General features: G+C 48.7%; 2 protein-coding genes across 4 annotated transcripts; one reads left to right on the forward strand and one right to left on the reverse strand.

The window, feature by feature from the left end:
- The first annotated feature begins 7,749 nt into the window (after positions 1 to 7,749).
- On the forward strand, positions 7,750 to 11,806 carry DCTPP1 (dCTP pyrophosphatase 1). Of its 2 annotated transcripts, none has more exons than XM_080830942.1 (3): positions 7,750 to 8,108; positions 8,633 to 8,743; positions 11,307 to 11,806. In XM_080830942.1, exons 1-3 carry the CDS (start codon positions 8,074 to 8,076, stop codon positions 11,605 to 11,607), a joined length of 447 nt encoding a protein of 148 aa, XP_080687068.1. In that variant the 5' UTR covers positions 7,750 to 8,073; the 3' UTR covers positions 11,608 to 11,806. The 2 variants fall into 2 exon arrangements, with proteins under 2 accessions (XP_080687068.1, XP_080687067.1); XM_080830941.1 differs by having other exon boundaries at positions 7,756 to 7,904.
- A 1,682-nt stretch (positions 11,807 to 13,488) lies between these two features.
- Positions 13,489 to 22,097, reverse strand: ZNF771 (zinc finger protein 771). Of its 2 annotated transcripts, none has more exons than XM_080831096.1 (3): positions 21,583 to 22,097; positions 21,092 to 21,241; positions 13,489 to 14,574 (listed from the first exon to the last, which is right to left on the reverse strand). In XM_080831096.1, exons 1-3 carry the CDS (start codon positions 21,841 to 21,843, stop codon positions 13,759 to 13,761), a joined length of 1,227 nt encoding a protein of 408 aa, XP_080687222.1. In that variant the 5' UTR covers positions 21,844 to 22,097; the 3' UTR covers positions 13,489 to 13,758. The 2 variants fall into 2 exon arrangements, with proteins under 2 accessions (XP_080687222.1, XP_080687223.1); XM_080831097.1 differs by having other exon boundaries at positions 13,491 to 14,574; positions 21,092 to 21,254; positions 21,883 to 21,949.
- Positions 22,098 to 22,834: the final 737 nt, after the last annotated feature.

Genomic DNA, 22,834 nt, shown 5'->3' on the forward strand with positions numbered 1-22,834 from the left:
AAGGCTGAAAGAGCCGGCCCCAGCCCTCTTCCCCCCCTTAAAAACACTGTCTAGGAAGCTTATACTGCCTTTGCTCCTCTGGAGAAAAAGAATGTGCACAGAAAAAAAGACCTATATAAACATTTGGTGATCCCCCAGCGAAAATCCCTGTACCAGGAAGCCTCCCAGTTGAAAAGTTTCACTCAGGCACATTCTTTTCAATGCCTCATTTTTTTTTTTTTACATTATATTTATTTGACAGAGATCACAAGTAGGCAGAGAGGCAAGCAGATAGAGAGAGGGGGAAGTGGGTTCCCTGCTGAGCAGAGAGCCCGAAGCAGGGCTCGATCCCAGGACCCTGGGATCATGACCTGAGCCAAAGGCAGAGGCTTCAACCCACTGAGCCACCCAGGCACCCCTCCATGCCCCATTCTTAAATATAAGCAGTCAAGGATCACCAGACATTTGAGGTAAGCCTCTAACTTGAAAAGAAGTCAAAGAAAACAAAAAAACTCAGTAAAGAGATAAAACAGGGAGTAGAAGAAGAAAAAAAGAGGTAAAGAAGATAAACTGTTCATAAAAAGATAATGAGAACGAAGCATTTAGAATATAAAACTTAGCTAAAGTTTTCAATACAATACTTAGAAGACAAAGTTGAAGAATTTTATCAGAAAGTAGAACAACAAAAAGACGAGCAATAGAAGAAAAAAAATGTATGGAAATTAGAGGAAAGCCCGGAGGTTCAACATCTAGGAGGAATTCCAAAGAGATAATAAAGGAAATGGAAGGAAAAAATACATGAAATGATACAAGAAAAATTTCTAAAATTTAAAAAGTTGTAAATACCACATATCTCCTGACTTCCCAGCATAGTGAATGAAAAATGATGTACATTAATTTTTATTAAATTATAAAATACCAGTGATAAAGAGAAGTGTTTATATATATATATATATATATATATATATATATATTCATTTGAACTGCCAACAACCCCATTTTGCAAATGAGGAAGCTGAGGTGCAAAGAGATTAAGAAATTTATCCAAAATTGCACAGGCCAACTGCTATGCAGTGTGAGTCCAGAGTCCATTCTTCTTCTTCTCCTTTTTTTTTAAGATTTTATTTTTAAATAAACTCCACACCCAGTGTGGGACTCATATTTACAATGGCGAGATCAAGAGTTGCATGCTCCTTGGGCGCCTGGGTGGCTCAGTGGGTTAAGCCTCTGCCTTAAGCTCGGGTCATGATCTCAGGGTCCTGGGATCGAGCTCCGCATCGGGCTCTCAGCGGAGAGCTCGCTTCCTCCTCTCTCTCTGCCTGCCTCTCTGCCTACTTGTGATCTCTCTCTCAAATGAATAAATAAAATCTTAAAAAAAAAAAAAAAAGAGTTGCATGCTCCAGTGACTGAGCCAGCCAGATGCCCCCATTATGCTCTCCTCAAACCATCTGGGGGAGGAAAAGAGCATGTAGAAAGGTCTGGCAATAAGAATGGTATCAGATTTCTCAACAGGGAAAGGGAAGCTAAAAGACAATGAGGTAATCCCTTCAAAATCCTGAGGGTAAATTATTTTCTCTGTATAATTCCATACCCAGCCACATCTTACAAATAAGCAGAATAAAGATATTTTTAGACATGCAAAGTATAAGTGGTTTCATCCCACACACTCTTTCTCAAGAAACTACCAGACAATGAGCTCTAGGAAAAGAAGGGGGCAAACTGGGAAAGAAGAAAATGAGATTCAGGAAACCCAAGCCGGAACAGGAGAAGGTGAAGGGAGGTTTCAAGGTAACAGCTCTACAGCATGTCTAGAGAGCGAGCAGCCTGGAACAGGCACATCACTCAGGAAGAGGAGCCTGAAGGCTCCCAGGAAAGGAAAATGGGCCTGTTTGAGCACTGATACTTTTGATTTTGTGAAAAATTACATGGGAAGGTTAATGGAAGATGTAAAAAGAATTAGTGACAGTTAAATAGAAAACTAGCAAATGAAAAAAAAAATGAGGCAGTTATCAACTCCAACAAAAAATAAAACCTTGTGTGACAAATGAAATGTAATCATATATAGTATTCAGCAATGAATATTGACATAGTTGTAAATACTATCTAACTACAACAATAAATCAATTTTAAAAATTCAATCAGCTTTTCTCCTACAAAGCTCTGAAATCACTTTCCATACAATCCCTGCTACGTATGTCCAACTTCATTTCATGGCACTTGCCTTCCCTCTCTCACTAAACTCTAGCCCATTAGCCTTCCTGTGGAGCGCCAAACAAATAGATATCCTTTGTACTCGGCAGTTCCCTTTATCTGGAGTCTCACCTCAGGCTCTCTACCTGGCAGGCTCACCCTCAATCCCGTCTCAGCTAAAATTAAATCTCATAAAACCTTCTCTGACATCAGCCAACACCTACCAAATCTCCAACTCTTCAAATCATTTATTGGCTTCACAGCTCTAACCCTAATCTGTAATTACCTTGAGAATGTGTTAGTTTACTTTCTAAGTGTCCCTTTCTGCTAGTATGTAACCTCCAAGATGGCAGGGGATGTTCCCTACCCCCAGTACCTAGAACACTATCTGGTCCATAGTTAGTACTCAGGATATATTGAATAAATGAGTGAGAGAGTGAGTGAGTAGGATACACATTGGGGACCCTAGCACCCTCAATGTCCACACTTTACTTGCTCTTGATGTCTCCTAGCGGTGGAGGCTGGTATCACCAATCTCTCAAGGCTTTGGAGAAGAAATTTAGGCCTCAGTTCTGTTTGTCCACATATACAGCTCTCTAACTTGTTGGAGTGGACCGTACAAAAGGGGAGGAAAATGAGGGAAGCTTCCCTGGCCTGCGTCCTCTTAGTTAACCTAGAAAGGGTTAGGGGTTGACAGCAAGATAGGCATCCATCTTTTCCTTGGGGAGAAGCTGGGCAGCAAAACAGAGGGAGCAGGTGGTGGAGGGGACAGGACCTCAGGTAGAAATCAGAACAGAATCACAGATAGAAGTAAGGAAGGTGATGGAAGAAAAGAGAAAGAAAAGGAAAAGGAAGCCAAAGGCAGAAAAGAAAAAGGAGAGGACATTGAAGATAAAGGAAGAGAAAGAAGATGAAGAGACAGGACAGAAGAACAGAAGAAAAGGCAGTAGCAAGGTTACCTAAGCACATACCCAAAATATTGAGCTGCCTCTTTTACACTCTTGTGGGGGTAGGGAGATTTCTTTCACTTGTTGAGGAGCACTGGGGGTGCTGGTGAGCTTCAGCATTCACCTTTCTGGGTGATCTCAGATAAGTCTCTGGGCTTCAGTTTCTTCATCTGTAAAATAGGCACAGCCATACCCAACTACCGCAGAGAAGTCCTGGAGGGGATCCCATGAGTCACGCTGTTATAAATCAGTATTTATTAGATCAATTCAAGTATCAGGCCCTGGAGAAACAAAAGCCTGACACTGCTTCTGTTCCTCAGGAGACTCAGTCTAAAAGGAAACACCCATCATCCCAAAATCAGGACCAAGAATGGTAAGTGCCATATGGACTAGAGTGGATTAAGTACTATAGAAGGTCAAAGATTTCCTTTTTGGAGGAAGTTTAGGAAAGCTTCCCAGAGGAGGTAGCTTCAAAGCAGGCCTCTGCAGAATGAGTAGAATTTGGGTTTGGATATGCAGAGAAGGGGGAGTGGGCATTCCATATATGAGCAAAATTAGGGAGGAGAGTGGGGATCATCTGGTTGGATTTCAGCATGGGTTTAGGAAAATAAGACTGGATACATAGACTGGGGAAGAACTTCTCTCTTTCTCTCTTTTTCTTAAGTAAGCTCTACACACAAAGTGGGGCTTGAACTTACGACCCTGAGATCGGGAGTCACATGCTCTACTGACTGAGCCAGCCAGGTGCCCTAAGAAGGGCTCCTAAAAGGTGTTAGGGACTCTCCAGCCTGAATGGGCTAATCTAGAGATTTCTCAAAGCCTCTGTCATGACTCCCCCTGAAAAACTTAGTAAGAACAAATATTTTAAATTACAGCACATCATTTCTGCCATCCCCCAGTTCAAAACCAACAAGGTCAATGGCTCTACCTCCAATAAGAACAGCACTGTGATACAAACTAAATACACATGGTCCCAGACCTCCTAGCACACACCTGAAGGGTCGTTGGAGGCAGCCTAGGCCAGAGCCCCATTACATAGATAGGGAAACTGTGACTCAGAGAAAAGAAACAATCTTCCCAAGGACATTTGTGCTTGGGTTCCCAATCACCTGACCTTTAGTTTGCCAGGTTCCCCTACCCCAACACCACCCACCCAGCTCTGCTGGGTCTCTGCTACTTTGTTCTCCAATCACCGCAACCTCCCCCACTCTAGGGTTTCTCAAAAGCTGTCCTGGGATCAGTTGCTCATGGTTGGCTCCAGTGGTGAAGGTAGCCAAACTCTTGCGTAGCAGAAGGACAGTGTGTACATGCTTATGTTTGCTTGTCCCAGCCTGCCCATCCTGTCATTAAACATTTATTAGGGAATAATAGTTGGGAAATAACTAGGAAAGCACCTTTGGTTGAAAAGACTAGGGCACCCAGTCCCTAAAGGGATACGCTTGTAAAGGCTAATCACAAATGTGAACCAAAAGCCAAGACCAAGCACATTGAGGCCCTTACTAACGCAGGGAGGTTGGGTTGCTAAAATGTGTCTGAGGAGAATGCAGAAAAGTGAACGGATGTGGGGATGAGGGTACAGAAAAAGACTGCATGAAGGGTCCAGATCATGGGGCCAATTGTAAGTTCAGGTCTGTTCCCTCTCCCACATGAGGGTCTTCCCCACCCCTCCAACAATTTGCTGTGCTGGAGCTGGGTTTGCTTGGTCTTCCAAGGACAATGCCATGGAGCAAAAAACTGGGATGTTCTGCGGGATGCTTGACAAAAGCTTAACAAACCGGTCAGGAGCCCCAAGGAGGAAGGCAGAGGCAGGCCCACAGAGTGTGTCTCCTCCTTCCTGTCAATCACCAAGGACCACCTGACCTGTGAGCTCTACAAGTCCTGGTTCCTGACTTCAAAAATCTGAGTTGCAGAGGACTCCTGAGAAAGCTGTGTTTTGCATTCTAATAAAAGACCCTGGATTCTTGTCTGGAGAAGTTTAGCAAACATCAGGGTAGGTACTATGGAAAGTACTTTGAGTTCCCAGATTGAAAGGCAGCTCAATGTTGTGAACTTCAGACCTGGATGTCCATCTGCCTGCAAGACATCATCTAGATGTTATAGAGCCATCTTAGACTCAACAGACCCTGAACTGAATTCATTATCTTCCCTTCCACCCCAACTCTTTGGTCTTCTGCGTCTTCATTTCACCAAATGACAAAATTATCCATCCATTTACTCAAGCCAGAAACCCAGGAGTTACCCAGGACTCCCTCTTTTCTCCAAACTCCCATATCCAACTTCCATGTTGCCTAATCCAGCAGCAACTTCTGTGCCTTCTTCTTATCCTGCAGCTCAGTAGCATCCAAATCAGATGTCCACTCATTTTGCAACACTTTCCTCTCAGCCTCTATGAAACCACACTCTCAATTTTCGTGTCATCTCACCTGCCTCTTCTCTTTTGCTCAACTACTAAACATTAATCTAATCTTAGTCTTAGTCTTGTCTATCTAGATTCTTGTAGTAGTCATTCTTCTCCAAGTCCACGACTTTAAGTACTGTCTGATGACTGAAACTACCCATTGTGAATCTCTAGCTCTCACCTTTCCTCTAAACCTTCGTCTCATAAATCCACCTGCCAAATTGATATGTAGCTTCAATTAGCTTTGTACTAAACCAAACTCCTGATGCCATGTGTGTTCAACCCTGAACCTCACTTTTCTCATCCCATATGTGTCACCCCCATTCACCATGTTGCTCAACACTCAAAACTTGTAAGCCAAAAAACAAACAAAAAACCAACCTGTAAGCCATACTTGATTCTATCCTTTCTCCCACACCTCTAATTCAAAATCAACAAAGCCTATAGATTTACCTCCAAAAATATCTCCCCAATACATCCACTTCTCTCCATCTTCATTCACCATCAGTCTGGCCCAGAGTCAACATCATCTTTTCCTTGGACAACTGCAGTAACTCCTTTCCTTGCTTCTACCCTGGTCCTCCTCCAATTCATTCTTAACACATCAGCCAGAGGGCTCATAAACACAAAATATGATCATATAACTCCCCTGCCAAAGCCCTCCAAAGGGTTTCCATAATACTTAAAATCCAAAATAAATCCAAAATAAAATAAAATATGAAATAAAATCCATGGTTGATCAATCTGATCTTGCCTCTTGTCACTTCCCTAATATCACATCCAACCACTCTCCCCCTTGCTCACTACATTCCCGACACACTGGAATTCTTTTTGTCTTTAGAACCTGCCAAGACTTTCCTGCTTTAAGCACTGGTGCTCCCTCTACCTAGATCTCTATACCCCTTGATTTTTGCTCAGATTAAATGTCGCTTTCTCAAAGCCAAGTAACAGAAAACCCAACTAAAAGTGGTTTGACCAATAAAGAGATTTATTTTCTTACATAACCAAAGTCTTAAATTAGGACCTTTCTGGAAAATAAGCGTCCCAACGATGTTATCAAGGATCCAGGTCCTTTCTAACTTCCTATCAACCAATCCCAGTTTGTGGGCTAGCCCTCCCCACAAAGATTCCGTCACATACTGATAGCGAAAGGTAGAAACATCCTGTGCTTTTTTAACAAAAGAGCTAAAATCTTTCCCAGAAGTCTCCAACAGACTTCCCAACTTCTCATTGTCAAGAACTAGGCCATATACTCACCCATAGACTGATCAGGCCAGGCAATGGGGCCACATGATCAATCAAGGAGAGGAGGGTGAACACCAGAATAAAATCACTCTTGTGCAAGAATGCAGGAGGGGAAAAGGCAGTTGAGCTGGTAACCAACAATGCTTGATCTTCCCTGTACCATGCAATCTAACGTTGCCCCCAATTTTCAGTGTTTAAATAATTTTTTCCCATAGTATTTATCATCATCTGAGGCATTATGATGTAGGGGTAACACAGACTCTGAAACCAAATTACCTAGAATGGAAACCTGGCTACCGCCTTATTAGCCGTTGAGTTAAATTAGTCAATCTCTCCGTTTCCTTACCTGTAAAATGAGGAAGACGACGATACTACCTATCATCACTGTTGTAAGAATTAAATAGGTAAAATGGTTAGAATGGTCACCCTAGGGGTGCCTGGGTGGCTCAGTAGGTTAAAGCCTCTGCCTTCCGATCTGGTCATGATCCCAGAGTCCTGATATCGAGCCCCGCATCGGGCTCTCTGCTCTGCAGGGAGCCTGCTTCCTCCTCTCTCTCCGCCTGCCTCTCTACTTGTGATCTCTGTCAAATAAAAAAAAAAAAAAAAGAATGGTCACCCTAGCTCCCAAACCCTGGAGACATTTTTGTATCCTTATAATAAATTTCCCTTTCTTGCTTGAACTCTCCATTTCTGGGGTTTCAGAGTGCCCCCGCTCTCTTCCCTGCTCCGTCATTTCTCTTTGGCGCCATCTGGCGCCCACAAGAGAAGGGACGCGCCCGCGCCGTCTTCGCCTGTGTCCATTGTCTCTTGGTGGCCGAATCTGGTCTCTATACCTTTAAGATGCTCGGCCAAGACCGAGGAATCCAAGGCCGTGGGCGTAAAGGGCGGGCTGGAGTAAAGTCCACTTAATTAATTGGCCTTCAGTGCGGCTCCGCCCCGGAAGCAGTCGTGAACCCCTGTGATTGGTCAGGAGCCCTGGAGGCGGGGTTCGAGCTTGGCGCGGTGTTGTTCAGTGTGCATCCCGAGAGCTGCGTGGTGGGCGGTATGTCTCGGGCGAATGGGGACGCGCGTGGGGGCACGGAGGGAGACCGTACTGCTTGTACCTGCCCCTTCAGCTTCAGTCCGGAGCCCACGCTCGAGGACATGTAAGCTGTCCCTACCCAGCCTGGGGAGGTCGCCCCTTTTCTCCCGCCTATTGGGGAGGGTCTCTCCACGTGGTCTGGAAGAAGGCTAGCGGCTCTGCTGGGGTCCCGGCTCGGCCGGCTGATCTCTGGAGAGTCATGTAACCTTCTTATCTGCAAATTGGACATAGTGATGCACACCAGAGGCAGGGGAAATGGTGACGCCCGGTGAGTAATATTAGAACCAGCCCTGGGGAAATTGGGCTGCTGCTTCCGATGCTGCTTCTGCCTGGCCTCTGCCCTCCAGGAGTGGGTGGTAGGACGAGGGCAAATGTCAGTGCTGAAAGGTGGGTGATATTATTTTTGCTGGAGGAAGTCAAGGAGGGCTTCTTAGGGGAAGTGTCCCTGGAGCTGCACTTTGTAAAATCGGTAGGATTTCGATATGCAGGGAGAGGAGTATTCCAGGTGGAGAAAACTGCAGAAGCAGCAGTAGAAGGTGGAAAAATGGAAGAGAGGGTATTGTTAGTTTTCAGTAGAGTTGAGGGCCTGCGTAGTGCACACCCTCTTTATAGATGAGAAGTCCAGGTCCCAAAGAGAAGAATGATTGCTTAAGGCCATCCAAGGAATTCATTGCAGAACCCCTGATACTTATGCCCCCATTACATATCACTGAGATGCCCGCCTGGGCTCTGCGTCTTCTCTTGGGTTCTCTAACCCAAGACCAGGATTTCCACTTCTTTCTTCTATTCCAGCCGCCGCCTCCATGCTGAGTTTGCTGCTGAACGAGACTGGGGCCAGTTCCACCAGCCCCGGAACCTCCTACTGGCCTTGGTCGGGGAAGTGGGGGAGCTGGCAGAACTCTTGTGAGTAGATGAAGTCTTCTTGGAATAGTCTGTGTGTTATGGGGGAGGGGAGCATTTATCTGATCCTTAAATATCCATGCTGGGCTCTGTACCTGGGGATAGGGATGACTCATCTGCCCCTGCCCTCTTGGGGCATCCAATCTTCTGGGAAAGAAAGGTGTGAAAACAGCAAGGCAGGTCCAGGTCATAAAGGATGGTGGCGGCCTCTGGGGTGGAAAGGAGGGTATTTTTTGGAAAACCTCCCAGTGCATTCCAGCCTTGAGAATCATTGGCAAAGGTAGTGAAGTGGAAAAGGGCAAGTTAAATTCAGGGAGATTCTGAAAGTCCTTCGGGGTAAGCTTTTCAAGGAAGGGCAAGGATATTGTATCTGTTTTGTTGCCTGCGATGTCCCACATGCCTGGGGTACCACAGTAGATATCTACGGAACGAGTGATGGGACGGTGGAAGAGAGGGGAGCCAATACAAACTCAGAGTGACAGAGCTGGAGTTAGGAAGTGATGGAGTTTGGACAGAAGATTTGACCAGATTTGACTGGTAGAAAGATCCCTTTCTGTAGGGTGAATTGGGTCACCAAGAGAATTGGGGCAGGGGAAACCCATGAGGAGGCAAGAGGTGGTAAGGCAGGCCTAAACCAAGGCATTCGCTTTGGGGATGGAGACATGAGAGCACAGAGATATGTGTGAGGGCAAGCCATTCATTCGTTACAGATGAATGAGCATCAGCGATGTGTCAGGGCGTCTAGAATGAAGCCCTGAACAAGATGGACATGGTTCCTGGGGCACGTGGCTGGCCCAGTCAGTGGAATATGCAACTCTTGATCCCAGGGTTGTGAGTTCGAGCCCCACTGTGGGTGTAGAGATGACTTAAAAATAAAATTTCAGGGGGCACCTGGGTGGCTCAGTGGGTTAAGCCGCTGCCTTCGGCTCAGGTCATGGTCTCAGGGTCCTGGGATCGAGTCCCGCATCGAGCTCTCTGCTCAGCAGGGAGCCTGCTTCCCCCTCTCTCTCTCTCTGCCTGCCTCTCTGTCTACTTGTGATCTCTCTCTGTCAAGTGAATAAATAAAATCTTAAAAAAAATAAAATAAAATAAAATCTTCGGGGGCGCCTCAGTGGCTCAGTGGGTTAAATCCTTTGCTTTCAGCTCGGGTCGTGATCCCACCAGGGTCCTGGGATCAAGCCCCATGTCGGGTTCTCTGCTCAGTGGGGAGCCTGCTTCCCCCTCCCTCTGTGCCTGCCTCTGTGACTACTTGTGATCTCTGTCTGTCAAATAAATAAAATCTAAAAATAAATAAATAAATAAAAATAAAATCTTCAGGGGGAAAAAAAAGGCATGGTTCTTGCCTTCACAGTACAAGGAGACTAACAATAAGTAAACTAATTTTTGGCTTTTTTTTTTTTTAAGATTTATTTGTTAGAGAAAGCGAGCGGGGGAGGGGCAGAGGGAGAGGGGGAGAGAGAATCTTTTTTTTATAAAGATTTTATTTATTTATTTGACAGACAAAGATCACAAGTAGGCAGAGAGGCAGGCAGAGAGAGGGGGAAGCAGACTCCCAACTGAGCAGAGAGCCCGATGTGGGGCTTGATCCCAGGACCCTGGGATCATGACCTGGGCCAAAGGTAGAGGCTTTAACCCACTGAACCACCCAGGCGCCCCATGGGAGAGAGAATCTGAAGCAGGCTTCACAACCAATACAGAGCTTAACACAGGGCTTGATCTCCCAACCCTGAGATCGTGACCTGAGCTGAAATCAAGACTCCAGACTTAACTGACTAAGCCACCCAGGCACCCCTCAACTAATTTTAAAAGATTACAATTGTGATAAATTCTATGAGGAAAATAACACAAGGTGATGAGAAAGAAAGTAACAGAAGGAGAAGGCTCTTCTGAGGAGGGGACATCTGTGCTGAGACCTGAAGAACGGGAAGTAACAGCCATGGGAAGGATCTGGGGGGAGCAGGGAGAAGAGCATTTAAAGCAGAGGGAGCAGTTACATGCAAAGGCCCTGTGACAGTTTGACCCGTTTGCCAGACAGAACAAGCCAGAGTGGCTTTCGGTGGGGAGAAAGGGGGAGGGAGTAGATAATGACTTTGGAAGAGATAGCTCATGTGGACCTGTACAGCATGGTCGGGGGGTTGGATTTTATTCTAAGTACGGTTGGGGGAATTATAGCACTGGAGGGACAAAATGTAATTTGTGGGTTTAAAAGGTGGTACTGGGCAAGAGTAGAAGGTGAGTTAGGCAGCTTTCACAGTGGTCCAGGTCTGGGGCTTAGTCTGGAGTCACAGTGGCTAGGGCTGGGGAGAAGGAGAATTGGGTCTTAACAAGTGAAATGTTCTCTTGGCCGGTCCTTGGCTCAGGTTGGGACACAGAGGTCTGGATGAATTACCTGCGGGGGTCTTCTTCCCACCCTGACTCTGCCTAGGGCCCAGGTGGGTTGAGTTGGAAGAACTTCCTAAGAAGTAGGAATGCATTGCTGCAAGGACTGGGGTGCTCCTAAGAGAGGTGGAGCCCATCATCTTAGCTAGCATCTGTGTTTGTGCCTATCTCTGTTTTCTGCCCCCAGTCAGTGGAAGCCCGATGAAGAGCCTGGCCCCCAAGCCTGGCCCCCCAGGGAACGGGCAGCCCTTCAGGAGGAGCTTAGTGATGTCCTCATCTACCTGGTAGCATTAGCAGCCCGCTGCCATGTGGATCTGCCCCGAGCGGTGCTCTCCAAGATGGACCTCAACCGCCGGCGCTACCCAGCACATCTGTCCCGAGGCTCTGCCCTCAAGTATACAGACTTGCCCCATGGGGCCACCTCTGAAGACCAAGCTGTGGGGCCTGCAGACCGTGACCGTGAGTCCACAGGCCAGGCCTCAACCTAGAAACATGGGCACAGGACTTTGCAACCCAGCATGGCATCTGAGAAGCAGAGTGTGGCCTGGCCATGGAACTTTGTTCTAGTCCTTTCCTAATGGATCAGGGGTCTGCGGACTTCCTAAGGCCTGCAGCCCAAAAACCTCCAGAAGACAGCCTCCTGTTATTTTTTTTCACTCTCATTAAAAGTTTTGGTTAGCAACTTCTAGATTCTTCCTGGCGTGACTGGGGAGGCTCTATCTCAGCAGGTACTCGGAGAGGGACACCAGGGATGCCTCTGAGCCCAGCTGTCATGTTTCTCTAGGGTACCTCCCACCTACAGGGCAGAGAGATCTGATTTCCAGCAAGATCCTGGTGTGGTGTCATGCAGTTCCCTTACCCCTTCTGGACCTCTACGGGGGACTGGAATCTGTGTGTAGTGTTGGGTAAGGGCCCAGATTCTGGAGCCAGGCTGTCTGGGTTCAAATGCTGTCCTTTGATACTTACGAGCTGGATGGTGTTCATCAAATTACTTCATCTTTCTGCGCCTTGGTTTCCTCATCTAAAATGGAAATCATGGTATCTCCTTATAGGGTTGTAAGGTCTAAGTTATTTTTAAATGTAGCGCTTAGGATAGTGCCTGGCACATAGGAGGGACTTTCTAAGTTTGTGGTTCTCTGTTTGCTTTTTCAACTCAAAACTTTCAGGGGCCCTGAGCAGGAAATGTCAACAGTTAAGAGGGGCCTGAGCCTAAAACCCATCCTTGTCTATCAGGACCCCAACGCTGTGAGAGCCTAATGCCCTCATCACAAATTGGGGTCAGGTGTCTGATGTGGAGAAGAGATTCCTCTCATCTTGGAAAGGGCCTCTTGCCTCCTCCCCTGTCCTCTCAAGGCCAATTTCCACTTGGACAAAGATAGTGTGGGGTGTGTATGATTTACCCCATGTGAGATCTCAGGCACATCACTTCCCTTTTGGGGATACCCATGGCCTCCCCTCCACTGTGGAGTGATGCTGGGAAAAAAACCCTCAAACTACTTTTGCCACCCCTATGAGTCTATTTCCACATCAGTAAAATGAGGCATTCCTCTTTACTGGTCTCATTGCTATTACTAACGACCTCACTCCCTTTTAACCAGTGACCTCTTATTTCCCAGGTAAAACACAGTCCGAATTAGAACTGCTTCAGTTCTGTATTCCCAAACCCACCTTTCCTCTCCCTACTAGTGACAGCAGGAAGCTTATCCTTACTGGTCTCTTATCGTGTATACTTTCCATGAGTTATTTCCCCTCTCTTCTATATAACCAACTTCTCGTCCCTTCTACCAGGTTGGCCAACAGCATATATGTAAAGCAGACTTGAGTTTCCTCCCTCTTGACAAAACAAACCCAACAAACCTCCAACCATTTCCCTCTTGCTTTTCACAGCCAAGCCTCTTGAAATGGGTTGTCTCCACCCATCCACCGGGCTTCCTCATTCTCCTATTTATACTCTAGCCCACTCAAAGATGGCTTTCACCCCCTCCTCCTCCTCTCACCACTTTCCCTGAACTATAGATACAGCATGTAACAGAGCTGACCACTCCCTCAGTGAAACACTTTCCTCCAGATTTCTCAGACAGGACACTTCTGTTGTCTTTCTAGCTCTGGCTGTTCTGTCACAGACTTCTATTCCTGTCCTCTCTCTCCTAGACTGAAGTTCATTACTGCTCACCAAACAATGCAGCGGCTGTTTGACCAGAATGCGCTGTATTTGTGGAGCTTTCCAGATCTGAAGTTATGAGGACACCCCACATAAAGTCAGGGAACCCCTTTGGGCCTATAGCCCCACTTAGCTCCCTAAGTCACTTAAGCCTGGGTAAAACGCCAGCTTTCCTCCTCCCTCACCCCCCACCTCACTCACAGGCACGGTGGGGCAAGGATATAATACTTTATTCACTAACAAGGGTCAAGGGGTTGTAGTGAGCGGGGAGTGGGCACTGTTTCCAGGGGTCCCAGTGAGGGGATTCTCCCTGCCTCCCAGTTGCAAGGCAGCCAGGCCTGCCATCCCACCCTTTCCCAGCTTCTGGGTGGTGAGCTGGGGAAGTCCTGCTTAATGCAGCTCCAGGTAGGGGTCCCCGCGTGTCCGCCCCCTCCCCCAAGCCGGATGCTCGCAGCCCTGCGGCAACAAGAACGGCGGCTCAGCTGCCCTCGCACTCTGGGCAGCGCTCGGTGGCCGTGGCGGCCGTGGCGCCAGGGGGAAGCTTGAAGTCCCGGCCGCAGCCGGCGCAGATATAGAGACGGCGCCGCATGTGCGCGCGACGGTGGCGGATGAAGTGCGAACTGAGACGGAAGCGCCGGCCGCACTCCGCGCACGGGTAGGGCCGCTCGCCCGTATGCGTGCGCGCATGCTCCGCCAGGTTGGAGCGGTGGCCGAAGCGGCGGCCGCACACGGCGCAGCGGTGCGGCTTCTCGCCCGTGTGCACGCGGCGGTGCTTGGCCAGCGCGGAACTCTGCGCGAAGCGCGTGCCGCAGTCGGCGCATGCGTACGGCCTCTCGCCCGTGTGCGTGCGTCGGTGGCGCGCCAGGCACGAGCTGCCACCGAAGGCGCGTCCGCAGTCCGGGCACGCGTACGGCTTCTCGCCCGTGTGCACGCGCAGGTGCTGTGCGTAGTTGGAGCTCTGCGCGAAGCGGCGGCCGCAGTGCGCGCATGCGTACGGCTTCTCGCCCGTGTGGCGCCGCCGGTGCTGCCGCAGGTTCGAGGCAGCCGAAAAGCGCTTGTCGCACTCGGGGCACTCGTAGGGCCGCTCGCCCGTGTGCGTGCGGCCGTGTTTGGTCAGCGCCGACTTCTGCGAGAAGCGCCGGCCGCACTCGGTGCACGCGAAGGGCCGCTCGCCCGTGTGCGTGCGTGCGTGCTTGGCCAGCGTGGAGCGGCGCGCGAAGGCGCGGCCGCAGTCCGGGCACGCGTGTGGGCGCGCCGGGTCGGCCGACGGCGCTGGCGCCTCGCTCGTCCGGACCTGCGGGGAGAAGGGGAGGGGGGACATGTCAGCCCCGACTGCCGGGCTCCGGGCGCGGGAACCGGAGGCCGGGGTGTCCGCGAGCTGCAGCCTCTCAGTTCCCGTTTGTAAAATAGAAAAAGCGGCGGCGCCCGCCTCGGGGCGGTTGTGCACTTTAAATGAGACAGTACGTTAACACACGTACACAAGGCCTAGTGTCATTCTAATTCGTTATTAATTCGACATATATTTATTGACCGCGTACAACGTGCCAGGCTCTGTTTAGGCAATGGGGATTCAACATTAAATTTAAAAAATCTGCTTCAGGAAAAATGGACAGAGTGCTGGTATTGGGGCAGAGAGGAGGGTGCTGCACATTTAAATAGGATTGTTAAGAAACTTTACCGTACAGAGGGACCAGCAAGGCCCTGCGGGGAGTCTGCCTGTCGAATTCCAGGAATGGCATGAAAAAGTGCCTAAGGCAGAATGCTTGAGGGGGAGAGTGATGGAAGAGGTGGTCTTGGAAGGGATCTCTTAGCTTAGGGCCAAGTAATATGAATGAGATGGGGAGCCAATAGAGATGTCAGGTGGTTTGGAACAGGGATCTGAACACACCAAACTCATTTTAAAAGTCACCCTCAGGTTGCTGGAGTTGAGAACAGAGAGGGGAGAGGGCAGAAGCAGGAGCCCAGTGAGGAGGCTACCTGTACGGCAGCCATCTCTGCAGAAAAGACAGTGGCTCAGACCAAGGTGACAGGTGGAAAGTGAAGGTAGGTGGTCTGCTTCTGGATATATTTCGCAGTTTGAGACAACAAATTGGATAATAGATTGGGTAGGTAGTGTAATGAGAGGAGTCAAAATGACTCCAAGGATTTTGAGTTTGGCCACTGCAAAGATAAAATGGCCGCCTTCAGAGATGAGGGCAGTGGGAGAAGCAAGGTGGTAGATGAAATTTACTTCGGAGCATATCTGCAGTTCTGGATACATCTGGAACTGAAAGAGGCCTGTGCTTAGGGATGTTAATTGAGAAGCTGTCAACCTATCAATAGTCTTTAAAGCTGAGTCTGGATGAGATCACCCCAGGAATGGGCAGAGAGAACCTCGGGGAACAAGATGGGCAGCCAGCAGTCAGTGAGGCAGGAGAGCCAGGAGGGCATAGTGTCTTAGAAGCCAGGCCGGGACAGAGTCCAGGCTCTTTAATAAACTTTTCAGAACAAGCACCTATCATTTTTTAAGTGGTGAAGAAAGCAAGGCCTGAAATGGAAAATTTTGAAAATGAGCCGGTTTCATGAGGTCTGAGCCTTCAGAGATAAAATCAAAAAAAAGAAAAGAAATGCTTTGTAAGAGGCAGGGGAAGAGAAAACATTGTGTACCAACAGCAGAGTGAAGAGGAATATTGGGGGCACGTTGCTCCCTTCTCAGAAAAGAGAATGCTCGTCCCAGCAAAAGTGATATACTGAACACCTACCGTGAACCAGACAGGCACATTAATTCAAAACCAAATGAAATGCCTGGCACAGATTAAGGACAAGAAAGTGTTCGCTTCTCCCCATATTCAGTCTCCACAAAGCAGTTAGTACTGTTCTCATTTTATAAATAAGGAAATTGTTAAGAGAGGGTGAGTGACAAGGAACAGTAAGGCTCTTTTCTTTCTGAAGTTGCAAGGAGGGCAACTTCAAGTCTTTCAAGATCCTTTGTAAAAAGGCAGCTTTTCTGTAACCAACTCAGAAACTGGAAAATAAGGCAGTTTGGGAAATTAGTGACCAGCCATGGGAACTCTCATTTAAACAGTATACATAATGATAACAGTGATAACATTACCTCGTAAGGCTTTGACAATGCTATTTTATGTACATTATCGTATTAGAGCTTCCTGTCACCCCCTTGAATAGGGTGTTATCTTCTGATAGTTGAGAAAACAAAGGCTCATTGAGGTGAGATTCAAAAGCCAGGGGGAGTCCTGCCTGACTCTAGAGCAATCACCCTTACCCTGTAGGCTACACTACTTCCCCACCTAGAACAGCCAAGATGAGACAGAGGCTGGACTCCAAGTCCCTGGTGCTCTCCAAGAGGGATTCAAGGTTAAAATACAACTTGATACTTTAAATCAAGAAACTCCCCACAGCAGGTTTGGCACAGTCTGAATTCAAGGTCATACTTTCCAATCTTGCCCTGGTTTTGACATCTATTGGCTTTATTTCAACATATCAGCCACTGTGGCGAGGATTTTTCTTATTATATTTACATTTTTCTGGCCCATTTTTCTTTGGCACTCTTCCGTAAGATGACTTTGACGAGCCTGCGGGCTTCCTTATGCTGGGCTTCCTTCACCGCCTTATGAGAAAGGAATTCTTCACATGAGTAGCCTTTGTATCTCTAGCTTCAAGAAGAGGGGCCTCGGATGCCTCCAGGGAGATTTTTTTTTTTTTTTAAGTGATCTCTACACTCAACGTGGGGCTCTAACACATGACCCTCAAACACATGAGATCAAGAGTCACATGCTCTACCAACTGAGCCAGCCAGGAACCCTCCAGGAAGAATCTTGGTGAGACAGGCAGGGTCGAGCTCATTAAGACTCCAGGCAAGTCACTCCCTTCCCCTGCCTCAGTGTCCCAAGGAAGGCAAGGTAGGCTAAGGGAGATAAAAATTTCCCAACTTGAAGCATGCAAACCTCAAGAGGCAAGAGGACTCTAGATGTTACGTAGGGAAACTATCTTCTTATAATCATAATGTGTCTATTTTCATGGACATTAGAAAAACAATAGATCACATGAAATCCACATATGCCATCGATGTTATTGTGTAGACGAAGGCAGGTTTATTTAACAAAACGATGTGAATCTATCTGACGAAAAGCATTAAATAAAGGAGCACAACAGGTGGGCAATGTACACGTCACTGAAGCTTGGCAAATATCTGGCTAGGGGATCATTAAAGGCCCTTCTGTGTCTTAAATTCTACAGCTAGTAGACTTCAACATTAGGATGGTATTTGCACTATAATGAGAGGTACTATGAGTATACAATCAATGTTATATCATAATAGGAAAATCCAAGTATTTGAAGTTTGTGATTTTGTCTTCCTGCTTATGTTTTTATTTGTTTGTTTGCTTAGGGTTTTTTTGTTTGTTTGTTCTTTAAATCAGGGCAAATATGTCTGTTTCCCCTTGCCATTACTTTCCTAAATTAAGAACAACAGCTGCCATCACTGATGATTCACTATGTGCCACAAATTGTGCTAAGGGCTTTTCATCCATGTTCTCATTTTAAACTCTCACAACCCTTTGGGTTAGGTACTATCTGCTCCATTTTTGAACAAGGAAATAAGACCCACCAATAAGCGATTACCCAAGGTCCTACCACTCATCAATGGCAGAGCCAGGGTTGGCACTGAGAGTCTGTCCTTGTCCAAAATACCTATTCTCTTAGCCATGATGCAGTTCTCTCTCACTGACAAGTTGGAGATCACCTACACAGCTTGTCTCCCTGCCCTAGGCTCTTTTAGCAGTCAGGATCTCATCTCCCCTTCTTGGTACAAAGCATAAAATAATGACCCTATTCTCTTGCTCCTAGCTACAGGAATTGTGGTCCACAGGTCAGCAACATCAGCATCACCTAGGAACTTGCTAGAAATGCAGAATCTCAAGGCCGACCCCAAACCTGTAGAATCAAAACCTTCATTTTTAACAAAATCACCAGGTGATTTGTATGCATGTTAAAAGTGAAGAAACCTGATCTAGAAGAGACAAGGGCTACTGCTGGAGAAAGCAGGTGGAAAAGGGGAAGAGGGCTTTACAGGCTGAAAGACCACATGGGCAAAGTCTTAGAGATGAGAAAGGGTTGGGTGTGTTTGAAGTCAGGGCATGGGATGAGGACTGAGTGATTAGAGATAGCCAGGATGGGGGGTCAAAGGGTGAGGAGCTTTGAATGCCAGGCTTAGGAGCTGAGACTTTAGCCTGAAGGAAACCGGAAACCACTCAAGGGTTTAAGCAAAAAGAGGCAGGATTGGATGTGCTTAGGGCCCTCTGAGAAAATCTCTTCTACTCATTAAAGATAGACTAGATTTTGATAGGCAGCGAGAGGGTTCTCCAGGCCCTGAGTGCGGCATAATTAAGGTCTATTTTGGACAATGAGTGGCCACGGGACTGTATGATAGCAAGAAGTCACAGAATGTCAGCCTTGGAAAGAGCTTTTGAGATCACCATTTTTGGAAACTGAGTCTCAGGGAGACCACACAGCAAGTTAATGAGCTATGCTGTGGGCACAGTGCTAAATACTGGTCGGATGTCTGTGTGCCATCCTCAATTCCAACCTCCTTCCCCAAACCCAGTAACCCAGATGATACTTCTCAGGCTGGTATTCAAGGACCTTAACTTTCATTATCCCTCTTTACAGAGGAGAAAGCTAAGGCCAAGCTGGTAAATGACAGAATTAGGATTTGAACCAATGCTTTTCATTGCTACATGATATCCTTTGGAGTCTAGCCCTCCATACCTTTGATGACTAGACATGCCTACTCCCCACATCCTCCTCCTCACCTCCAGCCAGTCCAGTCAGGGTTCCCAAATATCCCCTTCTCTCCATCTTTTCTCCACTGCTATCACAACCTTAGAGCAGGCTGTCAGCGTTCCCTGGCCTGGTCTTCCCCATAGCAGCCAGTGATTCTTCTAAATAGAAAATCCAGTCATGTCCCTCCCCCGATTTGATGCTCTAAATTCCTATGCTGGCTTCCAACGCCATTTTACTCACTGGCTCCCCCCGACTTCTCTGGCCTCATCTCCGCTGAACCTCTGCGTTTGCTATTCCTTCTCCTGGAATGCCCTTTCTCCTTCTGCATTTGCCAGATCACCACGGTGTCTTCAAACACCAAGTCAAAAGTCACCTCCATGAAGCCTCCCCCATTGTCTGACCCCAGTCCTCTGTCTAGGCCTTTAGTCTGGTTTCTCTGTTCACTGCCAGCCCTGGGGTTCAGCCCAGAAGGTTCTTTGATAAAAACAAGTTGAAAAATCTCCAGAAGGATGACCTCGTGCAAGGTCCTGAACCGCAGGGAGAAGGACTATCAGCAGCAAATTTTTACATAGAGTTTATTATGCACCAGACACGGTTCTAACTCTTCTCAAGTACTAACTCATTTAGTCCTCACCACCTCAAGGAGTAGATGCTGTCATGATTTCCCTTTTACAAAGAGGAAACTGAGCCACAAAGAGGGGAAGAAACTTATACAAGGCCACACAGCTGGGAGGTGATGGAGTTGGAAGTCTACCTAAGCTCTGGAGTCTGGGTTCTTTTTTTTTTTTTTTTTTTTAACATTTTATTTTTTTAAGTAATCTTCACACCCACCATGGGGCTCAAACCCACAACCCCAAGATTAAAAGTCACATGTTCTACTGACCGAGCCGGCCACGTGCCCCTGGAGTCTGGGTTCTTAACTTAAAGGCCAAAGGTGAGATCAGGGAATCCACAGAGCCAGAAGAGGCAGGATGCGCTAGGATGACAGGCCAAGGAGGCCTCAGGAAAACGGAATTCAACAGTTATTGACTGGAACTGGTTGCCAAAGCAGCCAGCCCCCTTCCCCTAGGGCCCACCATACCCACTAGGGGGCAGCAGAACCGTCTTTCCCAGAGAACTGGCCCCTTGCAGGAAGAAATCGGAGGGAGCCTGGGCCCAGATACCCCGCCCAACAGGAGTCCTCCAGATGGACACAGGGCTCCTCCGGCAGGGGGGTGAGTCTTACAAGGTTCTGGGAGGTGAAAACGTGCCTGGTAGCATTTAGGATCTCCCACAGGGAAATCTAACTCATATTCAGATCTCCTTAAAACTCTCTTTAAACTTCAGGATAAAACCCAGAGGAAAGGTCCCACCCAGCCTGCCAACCACCTTACTCTCATCCATGCTCCGCATGACTGAACCACCCACCTTCACTTCTCCCAGTGCCCCACCCACTTCCCTGAGCGATGAATAGGGCCATTCCTTCTAAATCTCAGATCCCCACTGGTCTCAGCTAAGCCACCCCTTTACTGACTTTGAGACCTTGGGCCAGTCACCAAACGGTCCAGTTTCCAGGGCCTCAGTTTCCTCACCTGTAAAAGGGAACAAATACTACCTACGTTCCAGATTTGCAGTACTTAGAACAGTGTCTGGTGCACAGCAAATGCTACTGAGGGCCACTTGGTACTGTTGTTGTTGCCTACCTAACCACCACTCCCCCCAACCCCGAAGCGTGCAGTTCCCAGCTCTGGGCTTCCATGCCTGCTGTGCCTGCACCCATCACACGGGATTGTAGCTGCGTGGTTATTCATCAGTCCCATCCCGCTAGACATCAAATCAAGCTCCACGGGGAACGAGGGCCAGCTAGCACAGTACGTGTGACATCTGTATGATGGCATTATGGACCGTAGGGGAGAAGGATGGGCCACCAACCCTGAGATTCTTCGTCTTAGACTCAGAGGAAAGTAGGGGCTGGATCGCTGGTTTCTCTGAGGAAGGCTGCGCCTGACCAGATTTAAGGGGGACCAAGCCCCCAGAGCTGGGACACGTACCTCCTTGTTGTCCATGGGGATCTTGAGTTTCACCACCTCATACTTCTCCTCACCCTCATCTTCCTCACCCTTCACCAGCAGCACCATCTCCTCTTGCATCTCTTCCTCTTCCTCTTCCTCTGTCTGCTGTTCACCAGGCATCTTGGCGTCCTGGGGGGAGGCGCTGGGTCAAAAGCTCAGGACTTGCACCCCCCCTTCACCACCACCCTGCCCCCCGCCCCATGGCCCTGACCCCAGCAAGGCGGTGGAGCCTTGGCTTCGCCCGCCCTGCACTGCCCTCTTCCCTCCACCCCAGGACCAGCTCCGAAGACACTCGTTCTCCCCACTCATCCCGGCATTCAAGGCCCTGAATAGTTCGAATCTCCAGCCCCAGCAAGTCGCCACCCTCCCCGCGCTGAGTCACTCCCCGGCGCCCCGGCCAGCGGTCCAGAGCTCCAGGGCACGGGCTGGGGGCGGGATCGGGGCGGAGACCCTGGGGGGTGCGCACTCACCAGCCGCAGATTCCGCGCTCGCACAGCCCCTGGCCAGGGCGCCGGGCGGTTGGGCACTCTGCGAGGCCGCGGCTCCGGGGGCGGGGCGGGGCGGGGCCTCGCGAACGGCCACTCATTGGCCAGGTCGCCTAACCCCGCCCCCCAGGGGGAGGGGCCCAGAGGACCCAGGCGTCCGGCCAGAACTGCCCCAAGAGGGTGGCGAGCCCAGATCTGGCGTCCCCCGCTGTACCCCAACTCCCAGGAACCCCCGGGCCGCCCCATCCCGGCGTCCAAGATCCTCGCAGACCAGATGTGACCTACCTTCAAGGCTCGTCTCCTGTGGCCGCCTCGGAGGTCTCCGCTGCGGCCAGGAGCTTCTGCTCCGCCCAAAATAGGCCACGTGCGCTCCCGCCCCGGCCTGGGCCTCTCGCTGGCGCCCCGCCTGGAGGGCGGACCCTGTTGCCTGCTCACCTCTTCCCTTCCCTCTTTTTTCCTCTCCCATTTTTTCTCCTTTCCCGGCGTCGCTTTCCCAGTCTCCTTGCCTATGGGATGTTTTGCCCCTTTTGAATATGTACTTCCCAAATCAACAGCCACCCAAGGTACCGCTGCTACTTACTGGGTGGTGTGCCTACTACGCGCCAGCATTATGATAAACGTTTTACACACCTGATCTTTGATCCTCGTAAGGGTGGGTCCATTTTACAGGTGAGCTAATAGAACTTGAGGGAGATAAAACGGATTTGCTTAAGTTACACAGGAAGGGTTGTCATAGCATTCCTGACAACTGATAGGCAAAGTGGAAAATTAGCCCAAATCCAGTAGCTCAGATCCAGTCCACAGACGTATCTTGTTTGGCCTTAAGGTTATTTTTACTTTTAAAAATTCGTTTTAGGGGCGCCTAGGTGGCTCAGTGGGTTAAGCCTCTGCCTTCCGCTCAGGTCATGATCCCAGGGTCCTGGGATCGAGCCCCGCATCAGGCTCTCTGCTCAGCAGGGAGCCTGCTTCTCCCTCTCTCTCTGCCTGCCTCTCTGCCTACTTGTGATCTCTATGTCAGATAAATAAATAAAATCTTAAAAAAAAAAAAAAAGAGATCAGGAGGGACGCCTGGGTGGCTCAGTTGGTTAAGCGGCTGCCTTGGGCTCAGGTCATGATCCCAGCGTCCTAGGATCGAGTCCCACATCCGGCTCCTTTCAGCAGGGAGCCTGCTTCTCCCTCTGCCTCTGCCTGCCACCATGTCTGCCTGTGCTCACTATCTCTGACAAAAAAAAAAAAT

Source organism: Martes martes, assembly GCF_963455335.1.
Source record: "Martes martes genome assembly, chromosome: 18".
Taxonomy (NCBI): Eukaryota; Metazoa; Chordata; class Mammalia; order Carnivora; family Mustelidae; genus Martes; species Martes martes.